The sequence below is a fragment of the Marmota marmota genome, unplaced genomic scaffold (assembly GCF_001458135.2).
Source record: "Marmota marmota marmota unplaced genomic scaffold, marMar, whole genome shotgun sequence".
NCBI lineage: Eukaryota > Metazoa > Chordata > Mammalia > Rodentia > Sciuridae > Marmota > Marmota marmota.
Window position 1 is genome coordinate 4387157 of NW_025999869.1, and position 12457 is coordinate 4399613.

The 12457-nt window shown below is 44.4% G+C and overlaps 1 protein-coding gene across 5 annotated transcripts in view; it reads right to left on the reverse strand.

Moving 5' to 3' along the window:
* Positions 1-12457, reverse strand: part of Kcnip1 (potassium voltage-gated channel interacting protein 1) — a 193174-nt gene that overhangs the window by 1802 nt on the left and 178915 nt on the right. For 4 of the 5 annotated variants that reach the window (XM_015492629.2, XM_015492632.2, XM_048815671.1 and 1 more), the window contains 5 exons: positions 11359-11428; positions 9966-10036; positions 9085-9192; positions 3853-3957; positions 2372-2434 (listed from right to left, as the gene is read on the reverse strand). In XM_015492629.2, the coding sequence (XP_015348115.1) occupies positions 2372-2434; positions 3853-3957; positions 9085-9192; positions 9966-10036; positions 11359-11428 (417 nt within the window). Of the gene's footprint in view, positions 1-693; positions 742-2371; positions 2435-3852; positions 3958-9084; positions 9193-9965; positions 10037-11358; positions 11429-12457 lie in introns of those variants that run through there. The other variant, XM_048815669.1, reaches the window with a different exon arrangement.

Below are 12457 nucleotides of genomic sequence, written 5' to 3' on the forward strand. Positions count from 1 at the left end.
CAAGGATTTTTTTTTTTTTTTTTTGGTACTGGGAATTGAACTTAGGGGCATTTAACCACTTAACCATGAGCCATATCCCCAGCCCTTTTCTTTTTTTTTTGCATTTTATTATAGACAGGGTTTTGCTGAGTTGCTTAGGGCCTTGATAAGTTGCTGAGGCTGGCTTTGAACTCAAAATCCTCCTGCTTCAGCCTCCTGAGCCTCTGGGATTATAGGCTTGCACCACCATGTCTGGATTGAAGGAGTTCATGTCAAACTTACTGGATAATGAACTATTATCTTTTTAATGTCTATGAAACCTGTAGGGTGATGTTATTGTTTTTTTTTTTCCTGATATTGACAATTTGAGTTTTCTCTCTTTTTATTCAGTCTTAGCATTTGTCAATTTTATTAGTTTTTTTTTTCAAGGAGAGAACTCCTGGCTTTATTGGTTTTGTTATTGAGTGTCTATATTTTACATTTTTTCTAACACATATTTTCTAAGGTGTAAGTATCAAATGCAGAAAGTCTTCAAATATTTGTATATCAAGGAACACACTGCTAAATCTATGCATCAGAGAAAATATTTTGAATTACAATGTACTGAAAATATGACATTTCAAAATTTGTGGCATCTAAAGCATTACTCAACTAAAGTAATATTCAGAAGGAAATTTATCCCTAATATAAATATTAGAAAAGAATTATTACAAACCAAGGATGTAAACTTTCATCTCAAAAAAACTGGGAAAACCTCAAACCCTAGAAAATGGAAACTAAGAAAGAAGAAGGAAGAAATTAGAACACAAATTAATGAAATAGAAAGCAGACCTATAATAGAGAGAAATATCAACAGAGAAAAAGTTGATTGTGAATGTCTGAAATCTTTTTAAGTTGCTATGTGGCAGCTAATCATATGGCAGTCAAGCAACCTGGATTCAAATCCTGGAACTTCCTAGCTGTGTGACCTTGGGCAAGTTATTTAATCTCCCAGTGCCTCATTTTCTTCATGTATACAATTGGGTGGATGGAAATAACTGCCTATGGCGTGGGTGGCAAAAAAGAAATGAGTTACTTAATGAACAGCTATAGAAACTGTTGCTGTGTTGGAAGAAAATGATTCAAAAGCCACTCTTAGAAGGCAAAGTCAAGAAAATACACCTCAGTAGGGCATGGTATTTAAATTAGAACGATCGAGTTTAAATTCCATCTGTATCACTTACTGTGGTTTGAGTCACATTTCTTAACCTTGTAAGGCCTCAGTTTTCTCTTCTTGAAAATAAATGATCAACATTGCTTTTCAGTTGGTGCATAATGGTTAAATGTTAAGACATTTCTGACCCTACTGATAAGTACCTGCTGGCCTGGGCCTCCCCTTTGACTCCAGGATCTTTCCTTCTGGCTTCCCAACAACTTTCCCAGGACCCCTGGACCACCCAAAGACCCATCAACTAAAGGTCTAATGTAAACTTTGCAGGGCTCCTCTAGGGCGCTGGTCAAGGTACATTACAAGGGGTCAATGTTCAGTCTGTTCTAGTTGTTAAATATTTAGAACGTCCCCCTGTACGCAGGACAGCTACTTCACAGGGTTATTGTAAAGTTTATGTAATGCACCTGGAACGTGGTAGGTGCTCAGTATGTGTCAATAACTCCTCCGCTTTCTCACATTTCGGTTCTTTGGTAGAGTTCATAGTTAACTGTGTACCTTCCTAAAATAAGGTGCAAGAGGTATAAGTGTATTCCTCAAAAGTAGATGAAGAAATTATTTCCACTTCAGTCTCTGGAGGAGGCTCTGGGGCTAGACTGTTCATTAGACTTGGTTGAAGTTTGGTCCAAGGACCAGCAACACCTGGGTTAGCTGGGAGGGTGTGCCCTCTCAGGCCCCGCCCCAGACCTTGGGAGGTGGAGTCTGCACTTTAGCAAGATGGTCAAGGAGGTTGGCTGAACTTTAAAGTTCTGGCCACGCTGGTCCAGGGCATTTGTAGGACAGTTCCTAGACCCAGCCCAGATCTATAGTCAAGGCGTGTAATATGCACATTCACAACCACCGCAGGGAGTTTTATGCACACCACGGTTTGAGAATCAGAGTGGGTTTTTCCCTTGTAGCCTGGGGAACAGGGCATGAAGCTAGAGGCAGGTTGAGAAATGGCAGTGTTGTCCACTCACAGAGGTCCCCTCTGGGTTTTCACCCCCCAGAACCTGCCTTTGGGCTGTCTGCTCAGTCCTACTCTTAGCCAAACCAGCCACAGGCCAGGGATCCCTGAACTTGTGAGTGGCTATTGTTGGCTCTCAATGGAGGAATGTGCAGGCTTCTCATTCTTTTCTTCAGGTACCCAAGCCCAGGTCTCCTTTCCCAGATTTAGGGGTATTGTGGCCTGAGGTCTCTCCTTACCTCCTGACAGGACTCAAGAAACTCGTCTAAAGTCACGATGCCGTCTTTATTTTTGTCCATTTTCTGAAAGATATGACAGGAAGCACATTAAAGAACCTGACAATCTGCATTGCAAAGCTCACCTTCAAAGTTTCTCACCAGACAGGCAACTCCATTTGGGCCCTGGTTATAACACTTTGATCTTGGTGAGTTTCTTTAAATCAAAAGACTGGTTCCAGACATCGATTTTTTTTCTGCTGACATCCTAATGTGTTGTATCAGTCTGTTTTCTGTTGCTATAACAAAATACCTGAGGTTGGGTGCTTTAGAAGAAAAGAGGCTTATTCAGCTCACATTTCTGGGGGTTCAAGATCATGGCACTGGTTCGGCTTGGCTCTAGTGAGGGTCTCGTGGAGGATGGCATTGCAATGGTGGGAGCCCATGTGGAAGAGATCACATGGAGAGAGAGGAAGCCAGACTGTGGGGGAGAGAGTCTTGCTCTTTTTATAACAACTGGCTCTCATGAGAACTACAGCTTTAATCCATTCTGAGGCAATGTCCAGGGGTCTAATGACCTTCCAGTAGGTCCCACCTTTTATAGGTCCCATCACCTTCAACCTCCACACTGAGGATAAAGCCTCCCACATGTGAGCCTTTGGGGGTACACTCCAAACATTTCCAACCCTAGCACAGGGAAGCCACTAGCTTGTCCCCTGGCAGGAAGAACACTGGACACAAGAGGTTCCAGTTCCGTTTCTGTTGCTGGCTGGGGGAGCTTCCACTTCCCCATCTGCAAAGTGGACTGGAGTGCGCTCTGAGGTTACTCCACTGCTAGATGAATATTTTTACCCAAATGCCACTAGGATGATGCCACTTGCTTTCTCAAAGGTCAACAGTGTCCCCCTCCTTTTTTTATTGGTTGTTCAAAACATCACAAAGCTCATGACATATCATCTTTCATACATTTGATTCAAGTGGGTTATGAACTCCCATTTTTACCCCAAATACAAGTTGCATAATCACATCGGTTACACATCCACATTTTTACATAATGCCATATTAGTGACTGTTGTATTCTGCTACCTTTCCTATCCCCTACTATCCCCGCTCCCCTTCCCTCCCCCTCCTGTACTAGAGCAAGGCACTTCCATTTAGAGGTATCACAGTCTGACCCACCTAGTTTTAATCCCCCTACCCCTCAGACACAAGTGGTCAGCACCGCAAGCGATCAGACAGTTCTTGGTTCACTCAGACGCTCTGAGCATTTTATAGACTCTAGACTGTACTGTTCCACTTGGAATTAATCTATTAATTAATCCATTAATACACTTTCATGTTCTCTTCTGCAGCCTGTGCTTCACAGGGGAAGGGGCTCCTCGAGGCCAATACATCTTAGGGTTCCTTCCTGTTCCCCGCAGGGCCACACACAGGACTGGACACAGGCCCTGTACTCAGATGCTCGGGCGACCAACCTTAGCGGGTGGGTGGCGCATGGCACCCACCTGGAAGAAGACGTCCACGTGCTGCCTGGGCGTGTCCTCTTTGAGCACAGGATACGTGTACTTCCCCATCATGTCATAGATGGCTTTGACAATGTCCATCATCTCCTGGAGAGGGGACAGGAAAGCACACGGGTGGGGACCCCGAGGTCAGGCTCTTCTGAGGTGACAGGGTTTGGGGTCCTGGTTCCCCCTGTGCTTAATTAACTAGATGAGAAGGAGTCAACAGCAAACGGAGGGGCTGTCACCCGGCAGGCTCCTCCTGGAGAGGAGACCAAAGGCCGCTCTCCCTGACCGCAGAAGCTCCCGGGTAGTCAGCTGGGTATCGTCCTCAATTGGGGGTGACACGTGGGAGTCCCCATGCACAGGCTGGGGAAGCTGAAATATTATTCCGAATTTCAAAGAAGCTAATGTTCTGGCTTAGAGATTTAAAAACCCTCACAGGTTCTGTGGCTGTTTTAAATGAAGAAAAAGGAACCAAGCGTCAGGATTATTGATAGGGCACTTGAGTTTTTCTAAAAAAAAAAAAAATTGTTATTAATGATTTTAGATTTACAGAAGAGTTACAAAAATAATACAGAGAGTTCATGTATATATTCCTTAATATAGGAACTTGTCCAACCCGAGGAAAATGATCAAAACTAGAAGATTAACCCACTATAGTGCTATGACCTAAATTGTGGAGCTTATTCAAATTGCCTCAGGTCTCCCAGGTCTTCTTTCTATTTGTGGATCCCCCACTGCATCTAGTTGTGTGTCCTGAGTCTCCTCAGGACTGGGCACTGTCGATGTAAACACTGGTCAATTAGTTGGCAAAGTGTCTTGATTTGGAACCTGGTTTTCTTATGGTCAGAAGCAGTGCTCTATGTCTTGGTGTCTCATTGCTGGCGATGTTGGCCTCAAGTGCTTGATTGAGGTGGTGGCTTCTCCTCTGGTTTCAGTGTCTGTCTGTGGATCTTGCCCACAAAAGTTACCTTTGTGATGTTTGTCTAATCTGATTCTGTACTCCCTTTACTCCTTCTGTGTTCATTAATTAAACGGAATTCTCCCCATTTTATGTGTATGTTTGATTTTTTATTTGTATCAGTATGGACTGATGGATATTTACTACATATTCACTACATTTTTTTTTACTACATTTTGTTGGTGATAACCCATCATCATCATTTTTCATTTTGCTGCTTAAATTGCCTCAATGACTCCAGTAGCCTTTCTACATGTCCCTTCCGGGATCCAGGATTGTCTCGTATTTTCTCTCTGTCAATCCGGGGACCAACCACTTCTCCAAGGACACTGGTTCTTGGGGTATTGAGAGAACACCATGCATCCTACTTTCTGAGTTAAAAATGTAATAGCATACAAATTTTCAGGCCATCTTTGCAACTTGAGAGACAAATAGCATTTCATTGTTGTAATAGGCTTCACTTTCTTGGTGAGATTTTTAACATTAGGCATTCATTATTTTTCACGTCATTTCCTGTGAACTTTGTTCAGTTATTTTACTCATTGTGTTATCTATTTCTGATTGGACGGTGAGAGCTCTTTCTATACTTTGAAAATTGCTAATTTACATAAGAGATATTTAAAAAAATCTACCACATATTCAATACTGCTTCAAGGAAATGCAAAGGTAAGCACGGGAGATACCCTTGCTTTTGTTAAGATGACTAGCTAGAAATATCAGCCCTTTCTAGGATTACAGGTTGTAAATATTTTAGCTAGTCTGTCATTTGCTTTTCAACTTTGTTTATGATGATTTACGATGTACAGAATGAAAAAGACTTGTAGAGTGAAACTATCAATAGTTTTCTTTTATTACTTCTAACTTTGACTTTATGTGTTTTTCATTCAAGGTCAGGTGTCTGTGTATGACTTCTAGTTCTTTGAGAGTTCAAAATCAACTTTATATATCTATGATTAATTTGGATGTGTAAGTGGGAATGTTTATTGTCAAAGTAGCTAACCAGTTTCCCCAGAATAATTTAATTATCAGTCATCATTTTATTCTTTCCCTTTATCCTAAACCCAGCTCTCACTTGTACCTGGTGTTCTCTTCTGCCCACTGACCCACTTCCCCTCATTGCACCTGTTATAAAGCTTTAGCTCTGTAATTATCTGGTAGAGTCAGTGCCACCATTTTTCTTTTCGAAAATTATCTTTGCTATTCTCATCTGATTACTTTTCCAATGTGACTCTATAACGACTGTGCACATTTTCCTCCCCAAATAGCACTTTCATTCTGAGTAGGAGTAAAATAAATTTAGTTAATTAGAGAATAATTGCTATCTTTACAATATTACTGTCTTTATAACATACTCGCCTTCAGAAAATGGCGTGTCTCTCTACTTATTCACGTTTTCCTTTTTGTATTTCCCCCCAAACCTTTTATCATCTAAATTATGGATATTGAAAAATACCTATGTGCTTTACATTTTACTATTGTATTATAATATCTTTGTTACAGTTTTCTGTTAGTTATAACTGATCAACCAACGTCTTTTTGATATATATATGTATATAACTTTAAGTTCTATTATTTTAAGTTGATTTTCTTGTCTTTGTTTTCCAGATAGAACATAGTATCATTAATAAAGGATATTGCAACCTCCTGTATTTATGTTTCATTTCTTTCTCTGACTTATCATACTTGAAGAACTTTTAGAGAATGTTAAGTAACAGTGTGGGTGAGCTGTGTGTACTCTTGTCTCATTCTTGCTATAACTGGGAACCTCTAGTGTCACTATGAAATATGAAACTGGGTATCATGCTGGGGTATTTATGCTGAAGAAGTATTTTACTCCTAATTTATTAGCAGTTCTTAAAAAATATCAAGAATAGATGGTAAATTTTATCGAATGTGATTTTAACATCATATCATTTAATCTTCTGATATATTGATACGATGAATTATTTAACAGACTTTCTCTACTATTGAATTATTCCTGCAATAAACCTCATCCTAGTCATATGCATTTCTTTAGAGTACTAGGATTCATTTCATTTGGAATTTGTGGTCTATATTTTGAGTGATATTGGACTCTTGTTTTCTTTTCTGCTTGATGGGACTTTCTTTTTCGTTCAACACATTTTTTTGAGCACTTTCTATGCCTAGCCCTAGGTACTTCCGCCTTATAGTACACTTAAAAAAAAATAAGTCAAACTTATTGAGGCATAATGTTCTTACAACGGATTAATCCATATAAAGTGTACCCTTAGATGAGTTTTGAAAAATGCATACACCCATGTCACTGCCACACACACAAGATATGGAGTACTTTCATGTCCCTTTGCAGTATCTGTCAACCTCTGGCACCAGACAACCACTGGTAAAATTTATGTCACTATGGAATCACTTGCATTTTCTAGAATTTCAGATAAATGGAAGCATGCAGTATAACTGAATTGTCTTCATCCACTGAAGGTGTGGTTCATGGGACTCAGGGCCACTGACGCTGGCAACATCATGTATTTCCTCTTACTGTCGAGTGGTAACCCATTGCATGGACACACCACAATGTGTTTATCCATTGTCCAGTTAGCAGACATTATTTGGGTTGTTTTCTGTTTGGGGGCTATTATGAAGAAAGCTGCTATGAACAGCTCTGCTTATGGAATTACATATTTTTTTTTACATATTTTGAGTAAATCCCTGAAGGTGGGTTTTCTGGATCCTATGTTAATCGCATGTTGAACTTTATCAAAGATGTTGAGACATTTTCTACGTGTCTGTGTCATCTTACATCCCACCAGCCTGCATGAGTTTCTATTGCTCCACATCCTTCCAGCAAGTGGCCTTTTTCATGGCAGCCATTCTGCTGGGTGTATAATTATATTTTGTTACAGTTATAATTTGCATTTTTTGAAGGCCAGAGATATGGAGAAATATTTCATGGGCTTATTGGCCATTCACTTATCTCCCTTTCTGAAGTATCTGTTTAGCTCTTTTACCTACTTTTAATTGAGTTATCTTCTTATTGAATTATAAACATTCATTTTATATTTTGGACACCAACCTTTTGCAAGGTATAGAACTTAAAAGCCTTTTCTCCAAGTCTCTGGCTTGCATTTCCATTTGCCCCCTACCTTTTCAGTGCTGAGGACCCATCCCTGGGCCTCAAGCATGAGGTACATGCTCCACTCCTGAGCTGCACCCTGGCCCTGCAATTCTACTTCCCTAAAGGTGTCTTCCAAGGAGCTCTGTCTTGCCTCAGAGCCTCTCAAGTGGCTGTTCCTTTTGCAGGAACACTTTTCCTGGCTTTTGCATATCTGGCACCAGTGTGGCAACACCATCTTAGTCGCCTTTGCGACCGTCCCTGCTAAGACATCTACCTATCTGTCTGCATTAGGCCTGTTTACTGTCCTTCCTCCATGCTGCTCTGTGGGAGCAAGCCGGGTCTGATGGTTTGCCTCTTTCTCTCCAGCACCTAGAACACCTGGGAACCCTCACACAGGTGTTGAGCAGCACGAGACAGAATGAATGAGGAATGAAGTTAAGGAAACCTTCTGAGCATCAGTGTTCTCTCCATACCAAGAGAACCTGGCAGGGCTGAGGTGAAGGTCAGAGAGGATGTCCAACCTCTGGGCACCATGCCTGGCACATAGGAGCTCAGCAAATGGGATGCCTCGGATGCTCAACTCAAGCAGACATCAATCACAGTGAGTTTTGAGACAGGCCTGTGAGCATCTCATCAGCTGAATGTGTATTGAGGCTTTAAGTGCCAATCAATGATTCCAAGATTGATTGGCATGATTTCTTTAAAGACAGCGACACCTCCCTTCTTCCTTTCTCTGGCTTTATTTAGGTGAGGCTGTGCTGGGGCGATCCCATGGTAGTTCCCTCTACTTTATAAACCTCTTTTCTCTTTAAGAACTGCCTGTCATCCCACCATTTCAGCTTTGGGCTCTAACGTGTGGCTGCTAACTGGCTAAAATGCAGGTCCCCTATGAGGAGGAGGCCTTCACTAAAACAAATCGTGGGTGGTGTGCACTGAATCTGTGTGGCCCAGGACACGGAGGCTGCCGAATCCTTTCTCCAGCACCTGGGAACAGGGCAGGGCCAGCAGTGGGGATAGTCAAAGGCGCCTTGTTCATTTTTCTGGGACCAGCTCATTTTCTATGGCCCCAAAGTGGATCTGCCGCGTCATTCAGATAATTTTATCCTCATGTCTGGGAGTTGCTTCCTAGTCTCTTGGCACCTCCATTGTCCCCGTCAGCCCCTGCTCTCAGCTCACTTACCTCTTTGTTTATGTATCCATCTTTATTGATGTCATACAAATTAAATGTCCACCTTAGTTTCTCATGGACAGTTCCTCTCAGTAAAATCGACAGAGCAGTTACAAAGTCCTGAAGCAGAAGAGACAGGAGTGGGTGAGCCACCAAGTTGCTGGGTGGGCAGCTAGCTGGCTCTGTGGGTCAGACTCTGTGGGGCTTTTATAGAATGACGTCTCTCCCTCCACGTCTGGTGTGCCCAAAGGTTATGGCCAAGCTGGCTGAGGAGCTCTCTCTGGGCACTGCCCACGCTGCCCGCTGTGAGGAAGGTGCCCCTTGGGGGAGAACGGAGTTCTGCATTGTGAGTCACCCCCAGGCAGTTAAGTAAGGCCACCTCCATTCCAGACTGACCCCAGTTTTGCAATCCTGTGCTTGTCATGCTCTAGCAGCTCCCGGCGGGGACTCTGGACGGGGACTATGGCTGCCCATGTTCCCGCCCGCCTCCGCCACTTACTAGCTCTCCGACCTTGGCAGAGCTGCTCAGCCTGTCTTTGCCTTACTTTCCTCATCAGGAAAATGACAGGAAGCAACTCAGCCCAGCCCTGAAGGGGTATCGTGAGGATTCCACGAGATGACCAATGCACAACGCTGAGTCCAGAGGTGGCCCTGGTCAGCGGACAAGTGAACTCTTAAACTTGTCGGGCTCAGACCCCAAGTCCCCGAAAACCTGGAGAGTGGGGAGAGTTGCTTCTCTCTCTCTTTAGGAAATGTTCATCACATGGATAAAGTTTCTTTGTCTTGACTGAGAGCTTTCTGATCTGACCCATTCCCCCCAGGACCCTGTGACTTAGAGGGAGAGGCAACAGGAAGCAGGGGACTCCCAGAGTGTACCCAGGAGACTAGCATACCTCGAACTTCACGGAGCCCGCTTGGGTGGTGTCGAAGGCGTTGAAGAGGTAATGGGCGTAGGTGCTGGCGTCTGCAGGCAGAGAGGGAGCAGGTGAGGAGCTGAGGCTCCACATGGGGGAGGGGGCTTTAAACACAGAGGCAGGGTTTTGGCCAGAAGGAGAGGGCGACCGAAAGGAGAGACTGGTAGGCTGAAGCCCACTGGCTCAAACCCTGGGGTTCAGGTGGGTAGTTCTAGTAAGCAGTGGGACATGCCCTTGCTCCACCTCTATCCATCTCGAGATGACTCCAGCCTCCCTGTGCATGTAGCTTCTGGTGGCTGGCTGGCTGGCTGGCTGGCGACTGTGTGAGGGTCTGAGCAGCCATGTGGTGCTACAGAATGAGCCTTTGCTCAGGAGCAGAGACCTGGCTTGGGTGGCAGCTCTGTTACAACAGAGCTGTGTGTCTGGAGGCATCCAAAGCAACCTCTCTGAGCTTCCCTTTCCCATCTCTGGACACCCATGTAGTAAGACCTATATCTTGACATTTTTGAAGAAGTATGTTAAACTAGAGCCCCACCTGCTACCCAGCGAAACCTGACAAAGACAGCTCAACAGAGCTCAAGAAACCGGTTCTGGGGCCTGCGTGAGACAAAGCTACTTTCCCTCAACTTGGGTTGGGGCCTGTGCTGGGCACCTATGGAGGCACCGTCTGCTGCTGAGGAGGCCCATGATCAGCAGGGTCTGTAACGTGTTTGGGACTTGGATCTCTGTATTGTCTAGATCCAGGGACAGGATTCTGCAGGAGATGGCTCCTGGGGACAGAATGCAAGGTGGCATATGACACACAGAAGTCTCAGGAGGGGCCACTAATGTGGCCCTAGGTCTCTGGGGCCAGAGCTGTCCCTAAGGATCAGGTAGGTGATGGAGCAGGTGCTGGGGGTCCAGTACCCTTGCTATGCAGCTTCACAAGCATGACTTCGAGCTGTCCGTATCTTGGTGGACTCGTCTATTTTATAGTCTCTAGCAGTTGCTAAAGTTCTTTCCCAAATTTCTGGCTGGTCTCAAAAAGAGTCTGGCCCCATGGAGGAGCCGGTGTGGAAAGCTTGGCCCCAGGCACTTCTGGGATCCCCCTGTCTGTCATGCACTAGAGTGTGGTCCTGGTAACATGCCCAGGGTCTCTGAAACTCGCTTGTTCCTTCTGGGGTCACAATACCTGCTTTCCAGAGCTGCCAGGAGACCTCTGAGGGACACCACCCACCTCCCTCCCCTCCTGGAATGGGTCCTTTTAGCGCTCTTTTCTGTTAATGCTTTATAGAACCCCACAGCTTTAATAAGGAGGGGACAGGAAAGGAGGGTGGACTTGGAGGAAGGGACGGTGCCTACTAGAGAGGGCCTTCGTCAAGGTCAGACTCACCTCCATGAGGAAAGAACTGGGCATAGATCTGCTTGAAGGTCTCTTCATTGACCACGCCACTGGGGCACTCCTGGGTGAAGGGAGAGAGTCAGTGGGACATGTCTGGGGGTCCACCCCAGGAGAGGAGCCTGGACCCACCCTTGGGGTCCAGGTTCCTCTGATCCCTGGTGGGCAGCCCTGCACAGCACCCATGCATTTCTGTGTCTCTAAGGTGGGTGTCTGGGACGTGATCCCACCTTAGGACCAAACCTGTTTTGCAAAATGATGAGATGTCATCTGAGAATGGACGCCACACAGGGGAAAGAATGGGGCTTCAGGGTTAAACAATCTGGTTTTGGATCCTGGTTAAAGCATTTCTAAGCTTTGTGACTAGGGTCATGTCAGTCTCTGATCCCCAACATCTTGACCTGTAGAAAGGGGGCCAAGAAGGTTGTTGGGCAGTTTAACCCATCGTCTCGACGTGGACCACCTATAAAAACTTAACATAGTGTATGCTCTATCATATAATATTAAAATCAGAACATAATAATTACAATATTAATATAATAATACATAAGTTCAAGATTATGATTTCCAACCTATTTTCATGTCAACTTCATTGACATATTTGAGAACTGTAAACTTAACGTATGATGTGGCATGGAACCACGGTCGATGCCAACCCATGTTGATTCCCCTCTGTTCTGGACACTGTGCCATCTGCTGCCATCCAGCTGCCTCGTCAAGATCGCAAGGAAGAGGCCCAAGGGCAGCAAGCCAGGTATAGGACAGGCACAACCAGAGCTCAGTAGGAGGGGAGGTGCCCCAGGATTGTCAGATACCTTCAGGAGGTATGTGAATCCCTAACAGCCTTGGGAACACTGAGACTGTGGTCAGTTTGGAATTGACCAAGTTCTGCCTGTAGGCTGCACCTGGAGGAGGGTGACAGGAGCACCTCCCTCTAACCCAATCCATCCCAGGATTTGGGAAAAAGTTTGCATTGAGATTTAAGCTTAAAAAAGAAAAATAAAATAAAACCAGTATCCAGGATGGCCCCTGAGAACTCTTGATACTTACTTCCCCGAGATGGCAGGATGTATTAATGTAGCTACTACTAACT